Source organism: Zonotrichia albicollis, chromosome 7, assembly GCF_047830755.1.
Source record: "Zonotrichia albicollis isolate bZonAlb1 chromosome 7, bZonAlb1.hap1, whole genome shotgun sequence".
NCBI lineage: Eukaryota > Metazoa > Chordata > Aves > Passeriformes > Passerellidae > Zonotrichia > Zonotrichia albicollis.
Window position 1 is genome coordinate 15,282,594 of NC_133825.1, and position 25,807 is coordinate 15,308,400.

The 25,807-nt window shown below is 46.2% G+C and overlaps 1 protein-coding gene across 3 annotated transcripts in view; it reads right to left on the minus strand.

The window, feature by feature from the left end:
• LOC141729642 (C-type lectin domain family 2 member B-like) overlaps window positions 1-24,734 on the minus strand; it is a 164,423-nt gene extending 139,689 nt beyond the window's left edge. Inside the window, exons 1-6 of one of the 3 annotated variants that reach the window (XM_074544388.1) lie at window positions 24,081-24,734; window positions 23,355-23,570; window positions 22,928-23,026; window positions 22,644-22,828; window positions 22,343-22,443; window positions 16,252-21,588 (exon numbers count right to left, since the gene is read on the minus strand). In XM_074544388.1, the coding sequence (XP_074400489.1) occupies window positions 21,474-21,588; window positions 22,343-22,443; window positions 22,644-22,828; window positions 22,928-23,026; window positions 23,355-23,502 (648 nt within the window). In that variant the 5' untranslated portion in view covers window positions 23,503-23,570; window positions 24,081-24,734 and the 3' untranslated portion in view covers window positions 16,252-21,473. Of the gene's footprint in view, window positions 1-16,251; window positions 21,589-22,342; window positions 22,444-22,643; window positions 22,829-22,927; window positions 23,027-23,354; window positions 23,571-24,080 lie in introns of those variants that run through there. The other 2 variants (XM_074544387.1, XM_074544389.1) reach the window with 2 other exon arrangements.
• Between the last annotated feature and the right edge of the window lie 1,073 nt (window positions 24,735-25,807).

Below are 25,807 nucleotides of genomic sequence, written 5' to 3' on the forward strand. Positions count from 1 at the left end.
CAGAGCCTGACTTTAAAACCTATTTTAAAACTGAATTAAAAAGCAGTTACATTGCCAATTGACAAGATTAGAAAGATTTCCCTAGCAGTTGTTGAGATGACAAAGTAAGGCAAAGGACAGGGCATGGAGTGGGGGAAAGAAGGGGAAAACTTTCATTTGCACAGTGGGGTTTTAACCATCATGGTCACACCTCAAGGTCTTTGAGAAACCATTTTAATCTCAAGAAAGGAAAAGCTTCCTGGACATTTTTCATTTCAACAAGTGCCTAGGGAAGCCCTCAGCAGCAGGAGATTGGAGTAATTTCTAGGAATCAGACTTTTTATTGTGTATGACAAACACTGGGGAAGTCTAAGGGCCATTTGTGGGTTTGATGTGATTATTTTGTAATTGTTCACTTATTTTTTTGAGAATATTTAGTTTTTTCCCTGCTGGTGGCTCCTGACTCCCTTAGACAGGGTTGCTAGTTTTTGATGATAATTTTGGAGTGGTCGGTGCTGCTATGGCTCTCATTAAAAACTCCCTTCTGTTTCTGTTCTCTACTGGGCCAGCGAGTCTCCCTTCTCTGCTGGGATGGGTTTGTGCCCCACGAGGGGCCGGGTGATCCTTGGCTCACCCTCAGCACTGGTGGCAGTCCCCATGAGCTCACTGTGCACACTCAGTGTGACTGTTCTGGCTCTTGGGAGAGCCCCCATGGGCGCTCCCAGATTGTAATGGCTGGGCTGAAGCACAACAGGAATTGCAGTGCCCTCTGTGCCAGTGCCCAGCACAGCTGTGACATTCACTGTTCCACTGCCCTGGCTCAGGCTGCAAGGGGGCTGTGGCTGCTCACTGGGGACACCTCCCACCCAAAGGCCATCAGCTGTGGGCTACAGCTCTCGGTGCTGTTCCTTGGTGCACAGTTGGCTTAGTTAAAAGCACAGGCTCTCCATGGATGTCTTGCTCAGTTACAGGCACTGGCAATGCAGCAGTGATAGCTCTTAGTAGTTTGGGTTGAATTATTGCTGGAGTGCTGGAAGCAAGAGCTAAAGCTATCAGCTCTTGATTACAGCGTACTGAAATAATAGTTGGGAAAACTGAAAATCTAAGAATTATGGTTTTCTTTCTGCTTAGAATTAAAAAGTCCTGTCTCTGTTGTGAAGTACTAGTAACGCCTGTGGGCAGAAATTGATGACAAAAGTTTGTTTAGAGGTATGTTAATGTAGAAGTTGTTAGTTTGCATCTTGCCCCTGGGAGTAGTAAGTCGGGGTTGCTGGGGAGATTTCTGGTGATTTCACAAATTGCATCTGCTCAAAGTTTGTTTGCGATGGAGCCGCCGTTCTTTGTTTTGTGAGACGGTGGATCTGCGAGCCCTTGTTGAAGTTCTGGACAGAGGCTTTTCTCTTATGTTAAATTTGGAGCGTCAGCGATCGGTATAAGTTCTCCCTTTTTTTTGTACTGAGGGTAAGTATTAGGTAATTTTGTGTTTTTCACTGCTTCAGAACAGTCTTTTTTTAAATGACTATGTTTTTTACAGTTAAAACATGGCTATTTAATGGGCTCTACCTGGAAAGCAGTGAGGGTTTCTTCAATAGTTTTAGTCTGAGCCTCAATAACTCTTTGGAATTTATTTCCCAGCGAATCTTGGGACTTTGTAAGTTGTTCCCCCAGTGTGGGAGCTTGTATGGTCACGATGTGCTGTGGAGTGCTGAGCTCACCACAAGCTGAGAGCACTCGTGATACTGTTGGTGGCTGGGCTGGTAAAAGAACCCTTTTACATTTATTGCTTGTATCAGTAAAGGCAAGGCTTTAATTCAAAGAGGATGTGCTGTTTCCTTAGGACACTGCTTTTGTACTGCTTGTGCCAAGCGATCTAATAAGGCAAGAGAAGGTTTAGTTGTGGCTTGTTGAATCAGAGAATCAGCATTTTCAGGGGTTCCTACAGTTGTACAATTAAAAGAGTCTTTCTGGCTGCATTTCTAATATCTCTTATTCCTGCTCTAGAAAGGGATTCTGCTTGGTCTTCAGCTTTATGGTTTGGAGCATCTCTAGCTAATTGACTGATTGTTAGTTGGGCTTTAGGACTTCTAGCAGAACTCTCCACTGATCTGTGAAGATGCTTTCACTGTTCCAAGTCCCACAGAATATATTGTGAGTTTGTTAAAATTACAGATGAAACGTTACAGCAGTCTGAATATGTGAGGTGATAAGAATCATATCTACTTCTCTCCACGCTATTAAAATACTGGGAGTTTAAGCTGTTGTCTTTAAAAGCTTTTCTTAACTTATGAATATCCTGATGTGCTATAGGCTCCCACCGAGGATTAGCATTATTTTCCTTATATTGAACTGGCAGAGCAAGGAGTTTTCTGTATGGTGAATGAAAATCTTTATCTTGCATGAGTTTAGGTCGGATCTCAGCCCAATCCGTCAGTTCCAGTTGTGCGTTCACGGGGCTGGGATGGAACGGGTTAAACTCTTCCTCTGATCCAGAGTCCGTGCCCTGCTTCATTTCCCTATGGAGGAGTTTGCCAATGGCGGGTTTTTCTCTCGTTCCTCTCTTTGCCGGCAGTCAGAGCTCGGGTTTTTGCAGCGTTGGCAGAGCAGCCTCGCTCCTTTAGCTGGGCAGAGCTGCCCTCGCTGGCGGCCGGGCAGGGCTGGAAGATGCCGGGCGGGCCGGGGATGGCAGCGGGGGCTGAGCCGGGAGAGCGGCGGGGGCTGCGGGGCAGCGGCGGGGGCAGCGCGGCTCCGCTCGGGCTTGCGGGGCCTGTGGGCAGGGCTGGAGGGAGGGAGGGCTCGGAGACACGGCTGGGGACGCGCAGGGGCTGCACACAAGAATGGGGAAGTGGAAAGCTTTGGAATTTGTTTAAAGAAGTTAATTATTCCCTCAGTTTTACTGAGGGAATACATTTGTAGTTGTATGGGTTTGGTTTGTGGTAAAAGTATTGTACAGTTTTAGTTTAACTGGGTCTCATAGGGAAGGTGAACACAGAAGTATTATTTATAGTTGGAAACTGGTTTTGGACTTAAGACAGTAAATTTTTAGTTTTCGTTTAGAAATATTATAAGAATTAAATCTTCAAGGAACTTTAAGGCTTTTATAAACGTCTCTGGGTTGCTTGGATATTTTGTGCTGGATTATGTTTTCGAAAGCTTGCTTGATGTTGTGTAACAAGAGATAACGGTTTCTCTTTGACTTGAGCTCATGATGTAGGTAGAAGTCTTGACTGTTTGAGGGTTTTTTTTGTTTGTTTTTGGGGGTGTTTTGTTGGTGTTTGTTTTGGTAGAAGAACTAATTCTCTAGGGTCTTGTTTCTTTGTAGTAGCACTGAAAGAAAATCACTTTGATGTTTTTAACTGCTTAAAAGATAGTTGAGTTTTTGTTCTTATTCTAATGGAAGTACTATTTTGTTGGTTTTCTTAGTTTCTATAAAGACGGGGTAACTGAGAAGTGGTTTAAAAGATTTTATTATTATGTCTTAATAAGGAATGAAACATAAGAAATATAAACCTCAACGTCATTTTCTTAAAAGCTAACTTCTTTCCTAATTACAATACCTTAAAATGCTTTCCAAGCTATTAGCTTTTACTACACAATACTGCTATTACTTCTAATACCATTCAGCTATTATTTTACCTCCTGTAGTCCTATTACAATGCATCTTTCAGAGTTCTAATTCTCTAAAATAGCTACTCTTTTTATAAAGCCATATTTGAAAAGATGTTTCTAATTCAATCTCTCTCTAAACAATATCATCTCTATTCCATAGCTTTCCTAAGTCAACACACCTGAACTCAGTATTTGCATACAGACATACAAGACCGTGTGGACTTTCTATCAATGTTTAAAGCTTCTGTACAAATCCGTTCCTCGCAGCTCCGGAGCAGCCAAAGCTCAGAGCAGCGCCCGAGGCGCAGCGGGGGCGCGGCAGCGGCAGCCGGGTGTGAGCAGGGCAGGGAGAGGCGAGCTCAGGATCCCGGGCACCCGAGCAGGGGGGACAGGGCCCTGCGGCACTGAGGGGTGACACTGAGGGGCCCGTGCAGGGGCTGCTCTCACCAGCACAGGCTCAGCCCACAGCCCCACAGCAGGAGCAGCAGCTCTGGGCTGGGTTGTGGCGGTGGCAGCGAATTCCCTTCCCTAAGCAGCAGCTCCGACCGTCCTCCTCCAAAGCTGAGAGAGAGAAAAAGATAGAGAGAGAGCCAGCAGCTGAGAGACCCTTATTCAGAGCCAGGTGCCTGATGCCGAAAGTGGGATTCCTTCTCAGCACGTGGCAGCGGTTCTTCCTCTCCTTACACAGACAGTCCAATTGTGTCACCACATTCCGGCCAATTTGTGAAATCCAAGATCCCAGGGAGATTTGGATTCCCCATTGGAGCTCGTTGTGTCATGAGGGCAATGCACTCCCTGCAGGCAGCATCGGTGGCAGGATGGATTGCAGAGACTTTTCCTTTGCAGCCCCAGCCCAGCGCTGGCACTGGAGATGAAGAGGCACTGAGGTGACCCTGAGAGGAAGTGCAAGGCACAGGGTGCAGCTGAGGAAGGACAGCGCTGTGCTGGGCTCAGAGGTGAAGCTGGCATTGCCCAGTGTGGAGAAGTTCTTTTCTCGGCAGAACCCCCGGCCCTCATCGAGGCTCCCTCCGCCCGCAGCGAGCCCCGAGCTGGGGCAGCACCGACCGCGGGTCCCACCCGGGCTGGAGCCGCCTCCGAGCTCCGCCGCCGCCTCGCCGGGCTCCGGTGCCGCCGCCGCTCCGCTCCCGGGCAGACACAGAGGGCACGGCTGCTGCTGTCACCGCATTTATGCACAGCGGGGCAATGGGAGACTCCTCTCTGGCTCATTCAGCGTGCGGGGAAAGAAGCGAGGAACTCTCTAGCCGCCGCCAGGAGAGGAGATCGCATGGATGTGCAATTAGTGTCAGGAAAGGTGTTCTCAGATGTTCATGAGAACGCAGGATACAGGTTGGAGTACTGAGATAAGCAGTATCCTAAACCAGAGTCGGTCTCGGGATGAGCAAAGCTGGAACGATTCCAAGTACGGAATCTGCAATACCAGTCTTATCTATAAAATAATACGGCTTAGTTCGAACATAATGCTTACTTACATAACACAAAGGTTAATGCACATGCCCAACCTGCCAGGTTATTCAGAGGACAGTGAGGAAGACAGTGAGCCTTCCTCTGAAGAGACCCCCGAAAAGCCAAAAGACCCCTTAGGAACAGGTGGAGCATGCACTGTGTAGTGCAGTGACATAGATTTAAAGAATCAAAAATAGGAGGGGATTTACAGGAAAATATGGATGAATATGTGTTAGCATACAGTATATAAGCTGTGTTTGGATCCTTTTGTCCTTTGTACATGAGGCAGGGTGAGAAAAACCCTCCCCGTACCCCGATCGATCGGTTTTGCTTATGCTTCATCGAAACCACTGCCTTTTTTTTTTTTTTCTTTGCATCTACTTGATTATTTTAAATTGTATTATTTTATAATAAATTGCTGCTCAATTAAAATTGGTGCTAAATTCCAATTTTGTGGTTTATTAAATTAGACATATAGGGACTTCATTCATAACAATTTGGTGCCCAAACCCAGGAACTCCAGCCCTGGGAAGGATGGCCAGCCTTGGGGAGGGGCTCCACACCAGTTTTTAGGTGGTTCTGAGGTCAGACCGGACTCCCTTGGAGAAAGAGTTCCAGTTTTGATAAAGCACAAGGAAAGGAAGCTAGCAGTAGGAAGCATGCAAATGGACTGGCTTAAGAGTGCCAGCTAAAGTTGAGAGCACCCATAAAACTTCTGTGTGCACAAAAATCCTTGTGAGAAAAGGAGTCTGTGAGTATCCCAAGGTGTGGTGAAGGCAGGTGTGTGCTTGCATTTGTGTTTGTGTGTATGTGTGGGGTGTTTACGACGTGACCTCACTTACAAGGGCCACGGTAGTCGCAATCCTGCAGGGGAGTCGGCCAGCTAAGGAGAGGTGTGTGTGTGTTTGTGTGAGAGTTTGGGATGTGACCTAGTGACAGAGTGAGTGGGCACATCCCTTTGTGTGTTTGTGAGAGAGTTTGAGACATGACCCAGTCAAAGGGTAGGTGGGCACTTCCGTGTGTAAGTGTTTGAGACGTGACCTAGTCACAGATCAAGTGTGAGCCTCCATTTGTGTGTTTCTGTGAGTGTTTGAGACTGATCTAGTCACAGAGCAAGCATGGACCTGCATTTGTATGTTTGTGTGAGAGTTTGAGATGTGACCTCATCACAGAGCGAGTGGGCACCGCCAAGGGTCACAGTTCTGCCCTCCTGTCTAAGGAAGGAAGAGACTGTTTTGTTCTGTTAAGGGTTTTGACCAGACTTTGCAATTCCTGTGAGAAGGGGGTGAGCAGATGAGCTGACCCAGCTCTGCCATGCATGTATAAAGGGTGGGTGAGAGTGGTTTAATTTTTGCAAAAGTAAGGAAAAAAGGGCTTAGATAGTGAGAAAGGAGGATTGTGGAGGCTGATGCCAGAAAGAGCGAGAGGCAGGAACTTGTCGGGGTGAGTGGAATCAGGCAGGAGCAAGTGGCTGACAAGAGATGAGCAAGTATTAGAGGGGATTAAACTACGAGTGAGAAGAGTGAGTGAGGATTTCCCAGGTACCTGGAACTCCTGGTTATTTACCTGCCAGAAACAAGGGCAAGAGAGGTGGCATTTTGTACCTAGGAGAGAGTGCTCAGGAGGGAGGCTCTCAGGGTTACCCAGAAACAAGGGGATTTCTGAACAGGGTGGGGAGCAATTCTCCAGGACAGTCCCCTGGGGATGGTAGTGAATTTTAACTGTTGCAATATTTTAAAGAAATTTGAACCTTCTAGAAATGAGCCCCACTACTAGATCTTGGGGAGATGCGATGTACATATTAGATGACTTGAAAAATTTAGAGCAAGAGCTACAGAAAGTTGTAGAAAAAGTGCAGAAACTGCTTGTATGCAAAGATTGTATGTGTATGAGGGTCAAGCGTAGGGGAAAGGAAAGGAGCACAGAGAGAGAAGGTTTTGAAACAATGAGAAAAACACAGAAGGCTACTAACGGCAAAGGATCCACAAAAGCATTGAGACATCAGGGTCATCTAAATTCTACCCCTAATGACTCGAGATCCACCTGTTTCTATTGCCGTGAGAAGGAATACCTGTGGAAATTTTGCAGGAAAAGGAAGCAGGAGGAAAAGAGCTTTCAGGAGGAGTAAGGGTGTCTGGGGCTGTATTTAATGAGGACTGAAACACCAAAAGAGCCGTTGGTAAAATTAAGACTTGGTCCTCACAATAAGGAAATATTTTTAGTAGATACAGGAGCCTCTAGGACCACCACAATAAAGTTACCTCAAGGATGCAAGTTAAGTTGGGAATGCATCTCAGTAATTGGACTTGGGGGAGAACTGTTCCCAGTCCCTGTGATTAAAAAAGTACAAATTTAATTAGATGAAAATTTTGGGGTGAATAACTTATTGCTACTACCAGAGGCTGGAAATAATTTGTTAGGAAGGGATTTAACAATAGCCGTGGAAATTAGGATAAACCCCTCCTCCTCCCCAACTAAAGAAAATTTCTAATCTGGAGATCTGTGACACCGTATGGTATTCTGATGAAACAGGAGAGTGAAATATTCAGTCCATTAGTGTTGAAATACAGCACAACCTCCCCCGAATTAGAGCTGAGAATGACAAATATAAAAAGCCCTGCTCAGTTTCTCTATGGGGTCCCAGGGGAAGAGCTGATGCATGACTGCACAGAGCTCACAGAGCTAGAAACAAAGAATGTGTCCAGATTTAAGAGAACAGGAGTTACAAAGAGGAGAAAAATTATCTCTAGAAGGATAATCTCAAGTGATGGATGGGAAAAGAAAATCTGGGAATGCTATAATTAGTGGAGAAAAACTAGAAGGAAAGGAATCTGGTCCCCTTAGCTCATCCTGGGCTTGCATTATTCTGTGTATTGCTGTTCAAGGATTGGGAAGGGATCATTTACACTTATGAACATTCAAGGAGAAGGATTAATACACCAGGGATTGGTTATCTTTACTGTGCTTATTATGATATCCTTGGCAACTGGCAAAAAGCATAAAACTGCATGGAACAAAGTTAAGAAATAGGAGGGGAATAAGCAATGCAGAAACAAGAGATGATAAAACAAGCAGTGCAAGAGCAAACAATGAGAAAACACACTGTGCAAAAACAAAATCCAAATCACTGAGAGCCCTGTGACAATGATTTTATGTAGATCAGGGACAAGATGGACCCTGTGTTAGTGGCACATGCATGTGTTAGTGCTGCCTGTCACAATCACAGCAGCTTCACAGGTGTGTGTGTTACAAATAGAAAAATGTACTGGATAGGGAAAAATTAAGGATTCAATGGACGAGCTCCTTATCCTTATAGAGATCAAATTTGTCCTCAATAGGGAAAATTTCTTTGTTTTGAGAAAGATAAAAAGGAAAATGACCCAAATATAAATATAAGAAATGTAACATTAAAGGAGAAAATAGAAGAAAAACAAAAGGAAACAAAAATTGATATGAAAAAAGATCAGAGAGGAAGAGAGGAACTGAATGAATTGTACAAACAATTAAAACAGTAGTAAAATATGAGGCTATCTTGATAACCTCCTCTAATTGGCTGACGATGAAGCAAAAATCTGCCTTGAGGGAAAACAGCAGTGTAGTTATGACTTTTTGGAAAGCAGAAACAGAATAAAACCCCATACATTTTCCTTAGCAGAGTTAGCAGCCATAAAGAAGTTAGGGGAAAATCTGAAAAGGGGGCAATAGGTTCTCCCTGATGGTAGGACTAAAACCCTTAGCCAGACAGATATCGACAGACTCACTGAGGAACAAGAGCACTTTGTGATCATTTTCCAAAATTTTATAGGTATATAGGAATATTTGAAACCAGAAAACAAATTACTCAGAGAGGTTTGACATGTTAAAAATTGAACAAAAAGGTCTGGAGGACTCATCCCTCTGGAGGCTGCAATATGGTGTACAGGGCATTTGGAAGGATCCAGATTGATTTACCCAGAGTGGGCAGGTGGAAATATCGATTAGTTATTAATTGACTCAGTGGGTAGAAGCAGTCCCTGCAGCTCAGGCTACAGCTCAAACAGTAGCCAAAATTTTGTTGAAGCCTATTATTCCAAGATTTGGATTACAATTTGAAGTGATAAAAGCAAATAATTTGGAGTAAACATGTTTATAGTAATGAATGTATGTTTTATAAGTTTGGCCAAACTAAGTGTGTGAGTGTTTGATATCTGTTATTTGTTTCTCTAAGTAATTGTGTTACAACAAAGGGAAAATATGCAATGTGTACCAAAGGCTGGCTAAAAAGTATAGTTTATGTCCACAGGAAATTTTTATGCAAGCTACTAATTGTAGGCTTTGAATGAAGCTATTGTAAGGAGAGGTGGTATTAACATTGTCACCGTGGTTACCCAACATCAGGGTTGGTCCAGAGTGTGCACACACTGATACAGTAGTGAGCTCACATGGAACATAAAAACACCTTGACTACAGATGGAAAAGTTGGTAATTTGGTAAAATTTTAACCTTTGCTCAAACACCAGCTTGCCATCAATTCTGGAATCACTGGGACGAGTAACCCCACTGTGTTTGGAGACCAAACAATGTCACAAAGAACAAATTCAGCATTTCCTGAGACACTGGGATCAGGGACTAATGCCAGCAACAGAGGTCCAGAAAGAAACAGAGCACTGGACGTGTGCTGGGCATGGCCTAGGCTGTGCCCCGTGGGCTTGTATTGTCTGTACAGTTTAACTCCTGGTGGAAGGGAACCAAAATAGAAGGAGGGGAAAATCAACTGCTTTGTTTAACCTGCTTAAATCGCTTATGTGACCAGCTTACAGTAGCATGTCTTTTTCAGAGATTTTATAGGAACACCTTTAAGTAATAGAGATAAAACCTTTAACATAGCTGTTCAATGAATAGAAGACAGAGACCAACAAATTTTAGCTGTAATAGCCTATGAACAGGCAAGAGAGCAAGTGTGCCATTCTGTAATAGATAATTGTGTTATCACTGACAGCTTTGGGGGAAGGAAATTTATGATTCTTACCATAGATTTGTTTCCTCTACGCATGGACATTTCAGATGGCATTAATGGAGGAAAAGATGATTTAGTAATTATCCCCAACCTCAGAGTAAAAATCAACCAGCAAGTTAGATTTCATAACAATCTCATTTTTTTAATGCTTAACTAAATCGTTTTAGTATTTGCTTTATAGAAAAGAGTGTTAAAACATTACCTGTGGTTGGCACATCTCCGAAGCCCCTTATATTTAATAAAAAAAGAGGTGTCAATTAACCCAGGGAAAGTGATAGTACTGTGCCTTCAGACCATAAGGATCCTGTGCCATCATCCTTGCACCCAGGTGGGCTACACAGAAAATAGTATCCTGTGCTATAATCACTGTATTGAAGGGTGCACACAGCAATAGTATCCTGTTCTATAATCATTGTATCTGAGGGGTGCACACAGAAATAGTATCCTGTGCCATAATCATTGTATCCGAGGGCTAAGAATGGAGATTGGTTCAGCAGAAATGGTACCAACAATGAGGTTCCAGGACACAAACTCTGCTCCCAAGAAGACAATCTCAGCCCTTGGCTGCAGCCCAAGGGGCCTTGAGAGAGGTGGAGAGTCCAGACTCCTGAGGTAGCTGCTCCTGACATGGATCCTGGTACCCTGTGCATCTGCAACCCCTGTAATAAATGCTACCAACTCATGTGGGACAGCCACAATTCAATGACTGTTTCTGCAGTACATCACTCTGCGGATGCTGAATGTTACAACCAGACAAATTTACAAACTTGCCACAGAAATGGCTGAGCCTATTGGGGGTGAGAGTTAATCTAAGATTGGGCCAATGGATGCCTTCATGCCCAGACTGCCCCACAGAGGGAGAATTCCTTTGTTTCCCAAAAAGAGAAGAGTGGGGAAATTCAGAATAAAACCAGCAAGGTAAGAATAAAGGGAAAAATCCAAGGGTATTGTATAACCAATGAAGGCAGCAAAATAGTGACTGGGATTTGCCAAACTGAGGTAGAAATCTTTCTGCAGACTTAATGCAAAAAATCACACCCTAGTTGGATTTTTCAAGATGTTGGATTTGAGGGGTAACTCAAATGGTTGAAAGATGGCCATAGAGGTGCAAAGGTCTAGCTCCAGAACACTTTCAAAAAGGGAATTACATCCAAATATCTGAGAAAATAAAACGGCCTGGAAGGTGGACTTTATGTCACCAGGTAATTGGAGCAGTTTGCATAACTTGAGAAGGAAAGAACTATACCAAGAACTATACCAAAGATTTGGGACATACCCCTTGTGAATCTATCTTAATTGTAAATTCAGATAATAGAACTATAACCTGGTGGCCAAGCACAACAGATGGGTATTGGAGAACAACAAAGAGAAATGATTGCAAGTGGGACAGTCAAATTAATCTGTGCTGGTATAATAGTTCTGGAGCTGGCCCTTATCATTCCATAGAAAATATAGATCCCTATTGGAATCAACCAGACAATATAAGTAGAACATGGAAGGCCCCTGATGGGCTATACGGGATTTGTAGACAGTGAGTGTGCAGTCAGTTACCCGGAGATGGAAAGGGACCTGTAGGTTAGGAGTTATCCAACCCTCCTCCTGCACCCTGCCCTGGTCCGAGGGAAATGCACTAGAGAAAGCCCCACTTGATAAAGCCATGGGCAATAACAAGCAAACCTAAACCTTTTGATAAGGGGCAGCCATAAATGGAGTGAAAATAAATGGCACTCAGAAAGGATCATAAACTTTTACGATCTGGCTATTTGGGCTCAAAACAGATCTGGGGAATATAGAACTCCAAACTATGCATTAAATGAATTGCTAGGACTGCAAAAGGTAATTGAGGTCAGTTTGAACAAAACAGCTACTCAACAAAGCATGCACCTGCTAGTAACATTCTATCAGAGCAGATTGGCCTTGGACTATCTAATGGCTGAAAAAGGAGGAGTTTGTGAAAAATAGAACACATCTAAATGCTGTATAAAAATAATTAACAATAAAAAAGTGTTGATCAAAAGAAGAGAATTGTACCTGTTAAATGTTGGAACCACTTTGGGGAAATCTGGTGGTTTATACTAGTTGGACTCATTATTGGAATTGCTGCCTAGACCATTTTTTATCTCCTGCATTATGTAAGTTAAAATACCACGTATTGAATTTGATCAAAAAGAGAAATGAGGGAATGTGAAAACCTGGATTTTTGGGGATGTTGAAGATACCAAGATTCAACCATTTTAATAAAAAACATGTATCAATATCATCAAAAGAGACAATGGGAGAAATTGTGCTAAGTGAATATGATTCGTGCTAATAATTGCAACTATGTTGATATTTTAGAAAATATTTGTTAAAAAGTAATAGAGGAAAAGGATATGTAATTAGTGTCATGAAACAGATGTTCTCAGATGTTCATGGAAAAATAGGATAGAGGATGGAGTATTGAGATGAGCAATATCCAAAACACAATAGCCCTTTTGAGGAACAAAACTGGGACAACTCCCAAAGCAGAATTGGTCTTGGGATGGACAAAATTGGGATGATTTCATGTACCTATGAAATAATAAGGCTCATTTTTGGAATTTAATGGTGGCTTCTATAACACAAGACTTGGGGTGCATGTGCAACCTGTGGGGTTGTTCAAAGGACAGTGAAGATGAGGAGAAGCCTTCATCAGAAACAATCCCCGAAAGGCCAAAACACCCCTCAGCAATAGGGGGAGCATGCGCTGTGCAGTGCAGTGACACAGATTTCAATAATCGAAAACAGGAGGGGATTTACAGGAAATTATTTATGAGAATGTGTTAGCATACAGTATATAAGTTGTGTTTGGATCCTTTTGCCTTTTGTACATGAGGCAGGGTGAGAAAAACCCTCCCCGTACCCCGATCGATTGGTTTTGCTTATGCTTTATCCAAACCACTGCCAAATTATTTTATATCTGCTTGAATATATTTGATTGTATTATTTTATATAAAATTGCTGCTCAGTTAAAATTGGTGCTAAATTCTAATTTTGTGGTTTATTAAATTAGACATATAGGGATCTCATTGCAAACAGTGTAGTCACTTTTGTTTTATTCTCTGTGAGAGGACACAAAGTTGGCAAAACTTTGGTAAGATTCTGCTCCTCCCTCCTCTCTCTGAAAAGGCCAAATATTAAAGTGCACAGTGTAGTGGTTTTGGTGCTGATCAATCACTACTGCACTCATTTCCTGCTGTGAGATAAGATTAGGAGAAAGTTAAAGCAGGCTTATAACTTGAAAAGGGTATAAAGAACATTTTATAAATAGTATCTAAAACAGAAAAAAGTAGCAAGAATTAAAGCAAACCCTTTAGAACACTTCTCCTCCTCCCACAACTTTTTCTTTTCCACGGGCAATGTAAAGAAACAAAGCCAAACATTTCCAGTTGGTTTATGACCTCTAAAAAGTCTTTCTTCAGTTCATTTAGGGAGAGAAGTCCCTCTTGTTAATGTTATGGAGACTTCTCCACAAGAGGAAAGAGTTTGCTCCTCGTTCCTAATTTGGTCAAAAATAGCAGCTGCCTGGGGGAGATTTATCATGAAGCTTCTGTCATTTTCAAATCCTTCCTACAGCTTGTTTATGGGTCATGTTGATTTATGTGGTATCATTTTAAATATGACCTGGTTAAAGGCAGAAGTTCTTCTTATTTATTTCTAAAATCATCTTCATCCCTGGGAACAGAGATTTTCTCCTGGCAGTACGGGATTACTCTTCTTTCTTTGAAGTTTGAACAACTTCTCATAAAGGTCTTACATTAGACTTCCTGAGGGCAGATTTTGACCTATTTAGGATACTTACTCAGAAAGTCCCTTGGGAAGAAGCCCTTAAAGGAATCCAGGAAATGTGGGCATGCTTCAAAACAGAAAACTTGATTATCACAACAACAGACTGTCCCTGTTTGCCAAAAAGAAACGCAACGATGCAAACATCCAGTCTGGATGGGCAATGAGGGTTTGAAGGACCTTAGGAATAAAAGGAGGATGTATCAGCTTTGGAAGGAGGGTCAGGTTTCTCAGAAGTATTTAAGGGGGCTGCTAGGGTATGTAGGGAAAGAATTAGGGAGGCCAAAGCTCAGTTTGAACTTTATTTGGCAACTTTTGTAAAGGATAATAAAAACTGGTTTTGCAAATATATTAATAGTAAAAGGAAGGGAAGGACCAGCTTTTGTTCTCTTTTGGATGCAGTAAGGAACTTAGTAACCACAGATGAAGAGAAGGCAGAGGTGCTCAATGCCTTATTTGCCTCAGCCTTTATTGGGAACCAAGCTTGTCCTCAGGACAAGCGTCCTCCTGGGTTGGCAGACAGAGGATTACCGATACTTTAGCATCTGCTTACTTTAGTGTGGAGGCCTTTGTTGGATATCAATTTCAACCCTTCATCCCCCCTGAGTTTTATGCGTTATAGGGAAAAAGTGTCTTTTCTCCATAGCTTACAAGAGCTTTTCAGTTTTAAAATCAAGGCATCTCCTCGTCCCTCCCATCTGGGACTTAACTTCCTCCTCACAGACCATGATGTTTTCATGTTGTTCTTTTACACGTTTGTATCTTGTTCTTTTCTCTCACTCGAGGGAGGACTGAAGCACTGAAAGGGTTTGTGTGTTGCTTGGAGCCTGCAGATGTTTGCCCTGACCCCGTTCCAGACCCGGAGCTGCGGCTGGGGAGCGGCTGCGATGTGATCAGCGCGGCCGGAGCTCAGCAGCAGCAGCAGCAGCAGCAGCAGCAGCAGCAGCAGCAGCAGCAGCAGCAGCGCTCGGGGCTGGGCTGGCTGGGACAGGGGCGGCTTCTCCTTGCCCTGCCCGATGCCTGCGGCCGCTTCTCTGCGGTAAAATCCCGATGCTGGCCTGGAGCTGCTCCCGGGGCTCGGCTGGGCCGGGCTGGGGCTGTAACAAGCAGTGAGATGAGAGCAAGGCCGGCTCCATCCGGCCCGCAGCATCCCCCTCTCCCTGCCCGGCAGCGGGGCTGGGATGGGGAAGGGACCCAGCCCGGCCCCGTGGCAGCGCCCGCCGGCTGTGGTACCTCACTCCCGGCCAGAAGGGGAAGAGGAAATTCCCGGGTTCCTTTGATCTTATCATTGCCTTTAACAGAGGTGTGATAGCGTGATAGCTTCTTAGTGGTTCAACAGACGGTTAGTTAGACAGAAACCATTTTTATCACTTCCCCAAATTCTTCTCATGTCAAACTGTTACTCATTGTAATGCTCTCTTGCCCTCAGACAGTTTCATTTGTGTGAATCATCTTGAAAATATGGCTGAGAAAGTACCTGAAATACAGTGGAAAAACCACTCTTCCCTCTCCTGGTAAAATGTGGAAGTTTAATAAAGGACTTTAATAGGAGACAAAGACAACAAAGCAGAGGTTATAGCTGCGTGTGTCTTGGCCCTCAGCATGGAGCACACCTGCTAGCACAAATTATATAGCATTTCTATTGCATCAGCCTGGTGCATATGTAAACTTTTCCCCAACACCTGCTAGCTTGGAAACACACTTCTACAGCATTTCTATTGCATCAGCCTGGTGCATATGTAAATTTTTTCCCAAACTGGTTTACATGCCCCAAGAACTGTTTTGCATGGCTCTTCCTCGGGTCCTGCTTTTTAGAGCACATTGCGAAGGTGATGATAAAATTAACTAAAACCACTTGGTTGTGGTTTTATTTAATTTTATCATCACCTTCAGTTCTTGGGCCTGGGTCCACACTGCCTTCAGAAGATGAGTGCTGATGGTTGGCATCATATATTCCTTGGATATTATCTCAACCAAGCAGGCATTTTAACACAAGCATATCTAGATCAGCTATTTCCAAGTTTTAGTTAGCAACAAAAATAGAAACTATGTACTTTCAGCAAAGTCACTTTAACACCACACTTATAGAATCCATTTTAATATAGGCAAAAGGCCAACACCATAATATATATCCATAACACAGTGTTCATTTTTTACACTTTACCTGAAATCATTTTTTTCCAGTTGATTTTGATGTCAAAACCATTCAGTGTAACTACTCTCCATACAAGGAAACCTTCAGACATGTTGACTCTTGCTGCCAGTAGAAGAGAATTTTCAGTAATTTCTGCAGTTTGCAGAAGTAGTCTTGGTATTTGTGTGCTTCAGTAGTGTTCATCCAGCCACACTTCATGTAAAAGTAGAAGTCCCAAAAATCAAATGTTTCAAGTTTGAAGTAAAATGTTTCTGTATTTAATGTTCTTTTGTGAGTCAGAGAAGATTTGGACTTAAAAGATGAAAATCTGCCTCTGTTAAAAACAAAGAGAAATTTTGCATTTATGGGACCCTCATTTTACCTCAGATGTCAGTGACTCCTTCTTGGTTTTGGCCCCTGAACGTGAATGCAATTTTCAGCATCAGCTGGGATTTGTTGGAAATGGTATTGGGGACCCACAAGAAAAGTTCCTCATTTTAGTGGCTGAGACCATGGTGAGGTTTTTAGCATTTCCTTCTCTCAGGTGGGATCTGATGGTGGCTTTGTCTCCTCAGGGATTTCATGCCCTGAGGAAGCAAAGGCTGATGGAATGTGCTTGATCCTCTCCTGTCTAATGGGGAGGGACAGCACCCAGCAGAGCTGGAATCACCTTCTCCATTCCTGATTTCTGTTGCCAACAGATCACTGGGCTATCTCAGGGTCCAGAAGTCACTTTTCCTTTTGGATGGATGGCCTGAGGGCACCCAGGGGCTGCAGGTTAGGACTGCTCCAGAAATCCCTTTAGCTTGGAAGGATCCTTCTACCTGAGAGCTGAATTGAGAAACAGACAGATGTAGTGAGGCCAGGGAGCTCACTCAGAACAGCTAGGAGGATTCCAAAGAAACAGATCCCTAGAAAAGACTGCAGTTGTTTTTTATAACAAAGTTTCCAGCAGAAGTCTCTGGACTCCAGGTGAGGCATGGAATAGTTTAGCAGTGTCAGAAACCGCAAATCCACTCTTGGCTAAGAGTTCCCAGCTCTTCCTGTGTTACTGGCAGAAGTTATTGTAATTAATGTTCACGCAGCAGAAAACAAAGTGACCACAGGATGACATCATCTGCCTATTAAGGTAACTTGTTTTATGGTTCCAATTTAATCTCCTGCTAACCAGGTGCAGCTGCCTTCCTGCCTGTGGCTGCCCTCTCATAGCTGGGTCTCAAGGACTTTGTTACACTGCAGGGATTCAGATGCTCCTAGAATCTCTAGCACTGCTGTAGAAAACTAAATATATGCCTTGTAAAAGTGTACCTTAACTCAGCACTGACAGCTGTACATCAGAAAGTGATTTTCTGTCTGACTGAACCAAAACTTCTTTAGAAAACAGGAGACCGTATATTGATGAAAATTCTTTATCAGAAATTGCAGTAGTTTTCCACTCAAATTTCCATGCATAACACAGACATCTTTCCCCCTTTCAGTCCGAGATGAAATCTTGATGAACACCTATGTTTCAAAGTCCCTGTCCCCCTGCAGAGAGGCCTGGAGCTTTCCTTTTCCATGTCCCCAGGGGACTGTGAGCTGCCCTCCCCAGCACCAGAGCCACATGTTCCCCTGCCCAGGTAAGGAGTGAAAGGGCCCCTGGACAGAGCACAAGCTGCTGAGGCAGTGGGCTCAGGCTGTTGTGAGTTCCTGCCCCAACAGCCCATGGGAATGCAAGGGTGAAAAATGTCCCGAGTGCTGTGCACCAGCAGTGACCCTCAATCAACCTTCCCAATGCTCTCCCTCGAGCTCCTCAGGCTCTGGGGAACACAGGACAGCAAAGCGGGCTCAGTTTGGCCCTTGGAGGGTGAGAGGCAAGCAGCAGAACCCAGCCTGGTCTCTCTCTGACCTTTCCTTTAGCACAGGCCTGTGTGTCCCCAGCCCAAAGGCACAGAGGGGGCTCTTTAAATGGTGCCACAATGTCCCCATGCCCAGTGTGTCACGGTCCCACGAGGAGAGAGCCCGGGGGCATTGGGGCCAGGAGAGCTGTGCCCGAGTGTGCCCGGCCCTGTGTGCCCGTGTGTGCTCTGCCCAGGTGCGAGGGCACACATCCTGCTCTGCCATGGGCACTGTGTGCTGCTGTGCCCAGCTCTGTGCCCAGGGATGTGCTGCTGTGGGCACGGGGGCTGCGTTGCACTCTCAGCTGTGAGTGGGGCTGTGCACAGCTCTGTGCTTGTGAGTGTGCACAGGTTCTGCAGGTGTGAGCACGGTTCTGTGTGGGACAGGCGTGTGTTGCTGTGTGTGACACTGCACACGCTGCTGTGCTCAGGCTCTACGTGCCAGCAGGTCCCTGCTTGGGGCCCGTGTGCATTGGTAGGGACTGTGCACAGGTGAGTGTCTGTGCAGCACAGGTGTGCTGCTGTGGCAGGCTGGGTGCACACAGGTGGGTGCTGCTGGCAGTGCCGTGGGGCACAGGAGCTCTGTGCAGGTGAGCAGGGCCCTGTGTGTGTGAGCACGGGCTCTGCACATGTCCCTGTGTGCACTCATGGCTGGGCATGCCCAGGGACACGGCTCTGAGTACACGACTCTGTGAATCCAGCTGCTGTCCCACCTAGAAAAACAGACATATATACTGATATTTATATACACGTGTGTTTGTGTATGTGCCACTACTTAGCTCTGCTGGCTGGAGTGGCCCCTGGCTCCCTGTGTACACCCTGTTCTTGTAAGGAGAAGAATTTGCCTGTACATATAAGTTTGCCAAAAGGCTGATGTAAAGTCTTGTATAGTGATTTCCATCAATCTTAATACTGTTTATTTTTCCATTAAATCCCCATAAACAGGGGTATCGGCACTGGGTGTGACCCACTGCAGTTCCAACGCACATTCCCTGGAAACTGCTGCCATCAGAAGGGGGTGCTGGGCCCAGTGCTGAACCCCTCTGGGACTGTGGGGCTTCCTGGGCCACACAGTTCCCTTAAGCCATCAGTGCTGGGTGACTACTTTAACATTCAATTACCCTTTCAAATAATGAAACATTTGAGACTGTGCTATGGACATTGCCTTCAGTGTTAACCCCTCAGTGGGGAGGTCCCTTTCAGGTGCTGCTCACCCCTGAATGGGCTGTGCCAGCCACAGAGTGAGAGCGGAGTCACAGCAACAGAATTTAAGGCTGGCGAGAGAACCCAAACAATAGACTGTAACATCCAGAGCAGGTGAGAGAGCACCAAAGAAGCTCAAAGATGCCTCAGATATAAAGTCCAGCTCCCACCAGCTTGAAGATTGTTTAACTAACACTTTAGGCGGGGAGTCTGAACTGTATCATTTATTGATGTAATTTTTCTGTATTAATAGATGAGAATTACAAGCATCTGTTGAGGGGAAGTACACAGGGAACCATCAGAGGCGTTGGGGCAGTTTCCTTAAGGACCAACAAGTAGAGTGAAACAAGAAATAGAGGGCAAGACCAGGTTGGCCCCTGTGTTCACCACCAAGAAGATTCCATAGCCCTGCTGTGGGCAGCAATCCCATAGGCATGGCAAGGCGGGGGCAAGAAAGGCACCCCAGACCTCTGTCATTGCTCAGCTGTCTTTTAATACAACAGGAACCAGAAGGCAAGTTGGCCTCTGTACTCAACACTAAGATACACCTGCTATGATTAGCAGCCCCATGGGCACGGTAGATGGGGGTCAAACAGCCACACCAGACCTCCATGGTCCCATTTTGTCTATTCCAAATAAGTGTGGCAAAGAAAACCTGAGATTTTTTCCTTCTGTTTCCACTCTCCTTGCGCACATCAACAAATGCCAGTACAAGTCATGATTTTTTTTTTTCTCGCAAAGAGTGGATTACCTGAAGTGAAAATTAGACTTAATTGTTTGAGCCAAAAGCTCATAGGAATGGAAAAGGGTGGTTTGTTATAGATGAATGATGTAGTGGCTGGCTCTTACAATTAAGAGATAGATATTAGGTGTACGTGAGGAGAAGTTTTGTAGATGTAGAGTGCTGTTACTGCAATATGTCCCCCCACAGCCCCCTTTCCCTCCCCTTGTAGCAGCCTCAGTTCCCAGGGCATTTGGGGAGGGCCGGCTCATTACCAGGAGGGGCCACAGGACAACACCTGAGCTCCAATCAAGGTGCGAGGAAGTGATCTCCACCTGTGGAGGGCAGAGAAAGAGATCACTGACAAAATTCTGGGAGGGGCTGAGGGTATAAAAGGCAGAGCATCCATTTTGTAAATGAGCACATGGCCCCCAGAGCTGTAATTTTTCCTTATTTAGTCTGTTGTGTTTTTTTTAAAGTTAAAAAAACCTTTAAGATTTCAAAAGTGAGGGTGGTTTCTTACATCTTCCAAGGACAATCCAGAAGTGTCACCTTCAGGCCAGTTTGTGATGATTTCCCATTTGAGCTTGCTGTATAATGTTATAAATAACAAATATAGGTATTGGCTTTCTCATTTATGTACTAACTTTTGTTTTGCAAGTTATTATGGATCACAAAAATCCTGATACAGTACAATTTGTAATTACTGCTTTTGATAGAATATAATCTGTCAGTTTATCTATGCACCCTATGGCTTCTATAAATAGAGGTGTAATGTATTCTATCTTAGACCATAGCTTAACAGAGACTGGGAAATGCTGAAAAATAAAATATTTTTGTTTAATTGAGAAGATGGAACAAAGACAAGTCAAAGGTTCAAACCAACCAAAAGAACATGTTAACTCAAATGAATGTTTGAATATGTATGAACTACTATAAATATGTATAAAGGTCTATAATATAACAGTATATATGTGACAGTGTTTGCAGGGGTCTGAGGATGAGGGAAGAGAGGAGGATCTGACTCCATGTTTCAAAAGGCTTGATTTATTATTTGATTATATATATTATATTAAAACTATACTAAAAGAATAGAAGAAAGGATTTCATCAGAAGGCTAGCAAAGAACAGAAGAAGAAAGAATGAATTACAAAGGCTTGCATTGCAGACAGAGAGTCCAAGCCAGCTGAATGTGATTGGCCATAAATTAGAAACAACCACATGAGACCAATCACAGATCTACCCATTGCATTCTACAGCAGCAGATAACCAATCCTGAGGCTTCTCTGATTCTCAGGAGAAAAAATCCTAAGGAAAGGATTTTTCATAAAAGGTGTCTGTGACATATATACAGAAGACAGTTTAAGTTAAGTGTGTGCACAGACAAGCACACAAATGTGGGATTTTATCCCTTAACAAACGTCTATAAAAATTTTCAAGAGAGAGCCATGTTACCCACATATGAGGGCAATGCACTCCCTGCAGGCAGCATCGGTGGCAGGATGGATTGCAGAGACGTCTCCTTTGCAGCCCCAGGCCAGTGTTGGCACTGGGGATGAAGAGGCACTGAGGTGACCCTGAGAGGAAGTGCAAGGCACAGGGCGCAACTGAGGAAGGACAGCGCTGTGCTGGGCTCAGAGGTGAAGCTGGCACTGCCCAGCGTGGAGAAGGTCCTTTGTGCAGCCCCTGTTACAGGGGAGCTTGGGCCTTGCTGCAGACATACGGCCGCTCACTGGAGCAGTTCCCACTCTTGAATCTCTCATCAGCCAGGTACACGCACTGTGAATTGCCAAAGACAGGAACCCTGAAGGGAGGAGCAGAGCCAATGCTGGTTTCCCAGTGCCTTAAGTTGGAAAGAGGATTTTTTTATTCCCATCTGTTAGAGGACGAGCAGTTTTCTTCTGTTAATTGGGCAGTTTTCTTTATCTCTTCCAAAATCAATCCTCCCTCCAGGAGATATATTCTGTTAATGGGCAAGTGAATGTTGCTGCATGGCTGATAAAATTCTATCATCCCATTGTGAGATGCTCCGCCCAGGAGGAGGAGCCAAGCATTCCTGCCTGAATACGATCTGAGGTTTGGAACACCACAGCAACCTTTTCCACTGAATACCAAAAGGAAGACCAGGCCCATCTACACCATGACTGGACCTTCTGAGGAGAACTCCAACCTTCTATAAGATCACTGCTCCAACACAACCACACCTGTCAGCGCAGGAGAGCTGCAGCCACCATTGAATGGGACTGCTACCAACACCCAGACCCACAGGGTGTCAGGGCATATTCTGACCCAGCCAGTAGGGTTTTCTTTGTCTCTATGACTACATTTGTATTTTTAGTTCTCCTAGTCAAGAAGTGGTTTTCCTACTCCCATATCTTTGCTGCAGAGACTTTTCATTTCAAAATTATAATAATTCAGAGGGAGGGGGGTTTGCATTTTCGATTGCAGGGAAGGCTCCTGGCCTTTCTTAACAGACACCTGTCTTGCCAAACCAAGACACCAGGAGAAGCCCTTGTGCCCCTGTGCCCCCAGGCCCTGCCCGACTCCCCGGCACTCACCGGGAGCTGTAGCTGCTGCCGTCCCCCCAGTGCAGGAGCTCGCCCCGTCTGCGCAGCCCGAGCCAGAAATCGCCGTTCCCGCGGAGGCGGAAGAGCAAATACTGCCCAGGAGAGAGGAGTGGGAGCTGCCCCGGTCCCTCGGGGGGACACGGGCCCGGGGCTGCCCCCGCACGCCGGGGCTCCTTCCCTGCAAGGCCCCGGCCCAGGGCTGCAGCCCCGGCCCTACGAGCACCGAGCCCGGCCCAGGAGCGCCCCCAGGCTGCCCTCAGCCAGCCCGCACCGCCCGCAGCCCCTCACTCACCATGGCCTCCTCATCCTTGGCAATGGCCAGGGAGGCATTGAGCTCGGAGCACCGTTCCTGACCCTGCTCCCACGTGCCATAATCCTTTGACAAGTAGTAGCAGAACCCCTTGTGCCCAACCCAGTCGAAGGGACAGCCCAGAACACACTGTGGATTCGCAGGTGTGACTGGAGCCTGTGGTGCTGCTGAGGGAAGAGGAGAAGGTCTGAGGATTCCCCTGTGCAGGGAGCAGGGAGCCCGCTCTGCCCCGAGGGGCTGGGCCCAGGCTGCTGCCCCTCCCTTACCTGCCAGTACAGACAAGGCCACCCCCAAAGCCAGCACCAGCACCAGGAGCAGCAGAATCAGCACCGCCGTGCCCACGGGATGGGACCTGAACCATTGACCTGGAGCAGGAAAGAGAGCTGCTGGCTGCCAGAAGCAGAGCCGGCCCTGCAATCTGCTCAGCCCATGGCCAGGGAGCAGAGCAGGGAGCCCTGAGGCAGTGTGGGCCTCCCTCCGCTGGCAGCCAGAGAGCCAAGAGCCTGGCCACAGGCAGGGACACAGCTGTGGGCACAGGCAGGGACACAGCTGTGGGCACAGGCTGCAGCAGGAGAACTGCACAGCCTTGGGGGCACCTGGGACTTTTGCTAACAGCCACACACCTGCCAGCCTTGTCCTGTGAAGGTGACACTGTCCCCTCCCTAGAGGGCACAGGGGTGGCCTTGCACTCACCCAGGTTTCCTCTGCGTGTATTCCCTGTTGCTGATCTGTTCTTGTGGGGTTCCTTTCTAACCGCATGAATGGAGCAGAGTTCACTCTCCTCCTGCTCACAGCCAGCATATCTCTGCGTGGAACAATCGGCACCTTGCTCCTGAAACATCAGGACTGCAGGCAAAGCCTTTTAGAGATCGGCTTCGGGAACATCTGTCCAGCCGCGCTGATGGCACCCTGAAAGAGACACGATGAGAGGTCGCTGCTGGTGCCGGCCGTGCGGGGGCTCAGGAGGGCGGTGGCAGCTGTGGCTGCGCTGTCGCCGCTGCCCAGAGGTGCGGCAGCAGGTGCGGAGACAGGCGCAGCCTCCGGGAGCTCTGCGGTGGTCGCAGCCGCGGCCCCTGTGGCTCTGCAGCCGCTGCAGCCCAGCTCCGGGCCGGGCCGGGCGCTGAGAGCGCCTGCGAGCTGCCGGCTGCTGCTGGCCCGGGGCAGCTGCGGCTCAGAGTCCGCCTGCCTAGGGGCAAGAAGCAGCAGCCCCGGGCTGCTCCCATTGTGCCCCGCATGGTTCCCTGCCCCGGCGCCTCGGAGCCCGGGCACACCGAGCGCCGGCACGGCCACTGTGGCTCCCTGCCTGGGCACAAGGGGGAAGCCGGCACCAGGAACTCGCCAGAAGCCCCCGGCCCTCTCTGCGCCCCCCTCCGCTCTCAGCGAGCCCCGAGCTGGGATAGCACCGACCGCGGGTCCAACCTGGGCTAGAGCCGCCGCCGCTCCGCTCCCGGCCAGACACGCCGAGCACGGCCGCTGCAGATGCAAATTTGAGGCGATTTGATCAATTGAAGGCGGGAACACAGCCTGTGCTGGGGCGGCCATTTTCCTCTCGGACCCCCCCCACCGCTGCAGATGCAAATTTGAGGCGATTTGATCAGTTGAAGGCGGGAACACAGCCTGTCCTGGGGCCGCCCTTTTCCTCCCAGACCCCGCCCCGGGGTTCCCGCTGCCTTCTCCGGGATCGGTTCCTTCACCGTTCTGGCGCCTCCCGTCGCTGCCAGCCCGGATTCGGGATCAGAACCCGAGTCCCTTTGGCCCGGCTGAGCGCAGTGCAAACCCCCTGCGGTGGCGGCAGGCGCGGGGCTGCCCCGCCTCACCCCGAGCCCCGGGCGGGTCCCAGCTCAGCTTTCTCCGCTCGGCTTTTCCCTCGCTGCCGCCGGCGCTTTCCCCGCTCCCGGGGCTCGGCTTTGCCCGCCGGCTCCGCTTGGCCCCGGGCGAACTCACTCCCCCCGTGGCTCCCCAACCCTGCAGCGGGGCGAACCCCCGGCATTTGCCGAAGGGCTCTGAGTGCCCCTGCCTACTGAAGCCTCACGGAACGTGTCCTAGAATGCCGTAAACATGTGCTCAAATGCTTCTTTAAAGTTAATCTGGTGTTTTTCGTGAACTCTGACTTCTCTGAGAATTGTTACAGGAGAGATTCAAAGCAGTAAATGCAGTGCCTCGTTACTATTATCATGTCCAGCACAACACAATCGAATTTCTTTAACAGAAATGCTGGTAACATTTACCATATGGTATTATTGTAAATACAATCTCGAGAAGCTCCCAGCTTGTTGGACAGTTTGCCAAAATCTACATTGTTGCTTCTTTTGGTACAATTGCACTTTAAAAAATTTTAGTAAATTTATGGTTCCTTAAAATTTGCAGTACCAGGTTTTCTCTTCATGTTAAATTACATAGGGTTACCGTATTTGTCACACTTTTCATATCCCTCCAGTAAATCCATCAGGCTGTTATTTCAGCCACACTTGGTTCACAGTTTCAGTGCCTTCTGATATTAATATCAGCAGAATAATTTACATTTTGTAGTACCCCGAACTTTTAAGGATAGTGATTGTTAGTTCAGTTATGTTTTATTTGAACATGATTTTAGTGTTGGCAAGGTTAAGCAAAGCTATGTCTGAGTATTGTTAAACTATGTTTTATTACTCTATTGAGTTAATTTTGTTAAGAGTCATTTATGTCCAGGTGTATTTGCGTCAGGTTTGAGTGTTGCTGAATTTGGGCAAGGTCAAGTTTAAGTCTTCATTTTAAGCCGTTTCATGTTCTATTCCAGTTTTATTAAGATCAGTTTTTACTCAGTATTAAAGATGTAACTTTAAGTTCTCTTAAGTGTACCTCTAATTCTGCTGAGATGACACTGAATTACACTGCAATTAATTTTAAGCCTTACAATAATTTTCTTTAAATATGTTTGTTTATATTGCAAGATGGAGTTATTTTCTTCTAGAGATAAGACAGATCCCACTGAACCAGCTGTGATGAAACACTGATAAACACCTGCTTTTGGATACAAGAAGATACAGTTTGTGGGGCCCTTGATCCTCTCACAGATTGCACACGTGTCAGTGCTGCACTGTCTGACAGGATCATTGATTGTGATCTCTTCTGGTTTATCTTCCACAGATAACACAGGAGAGTGGGTG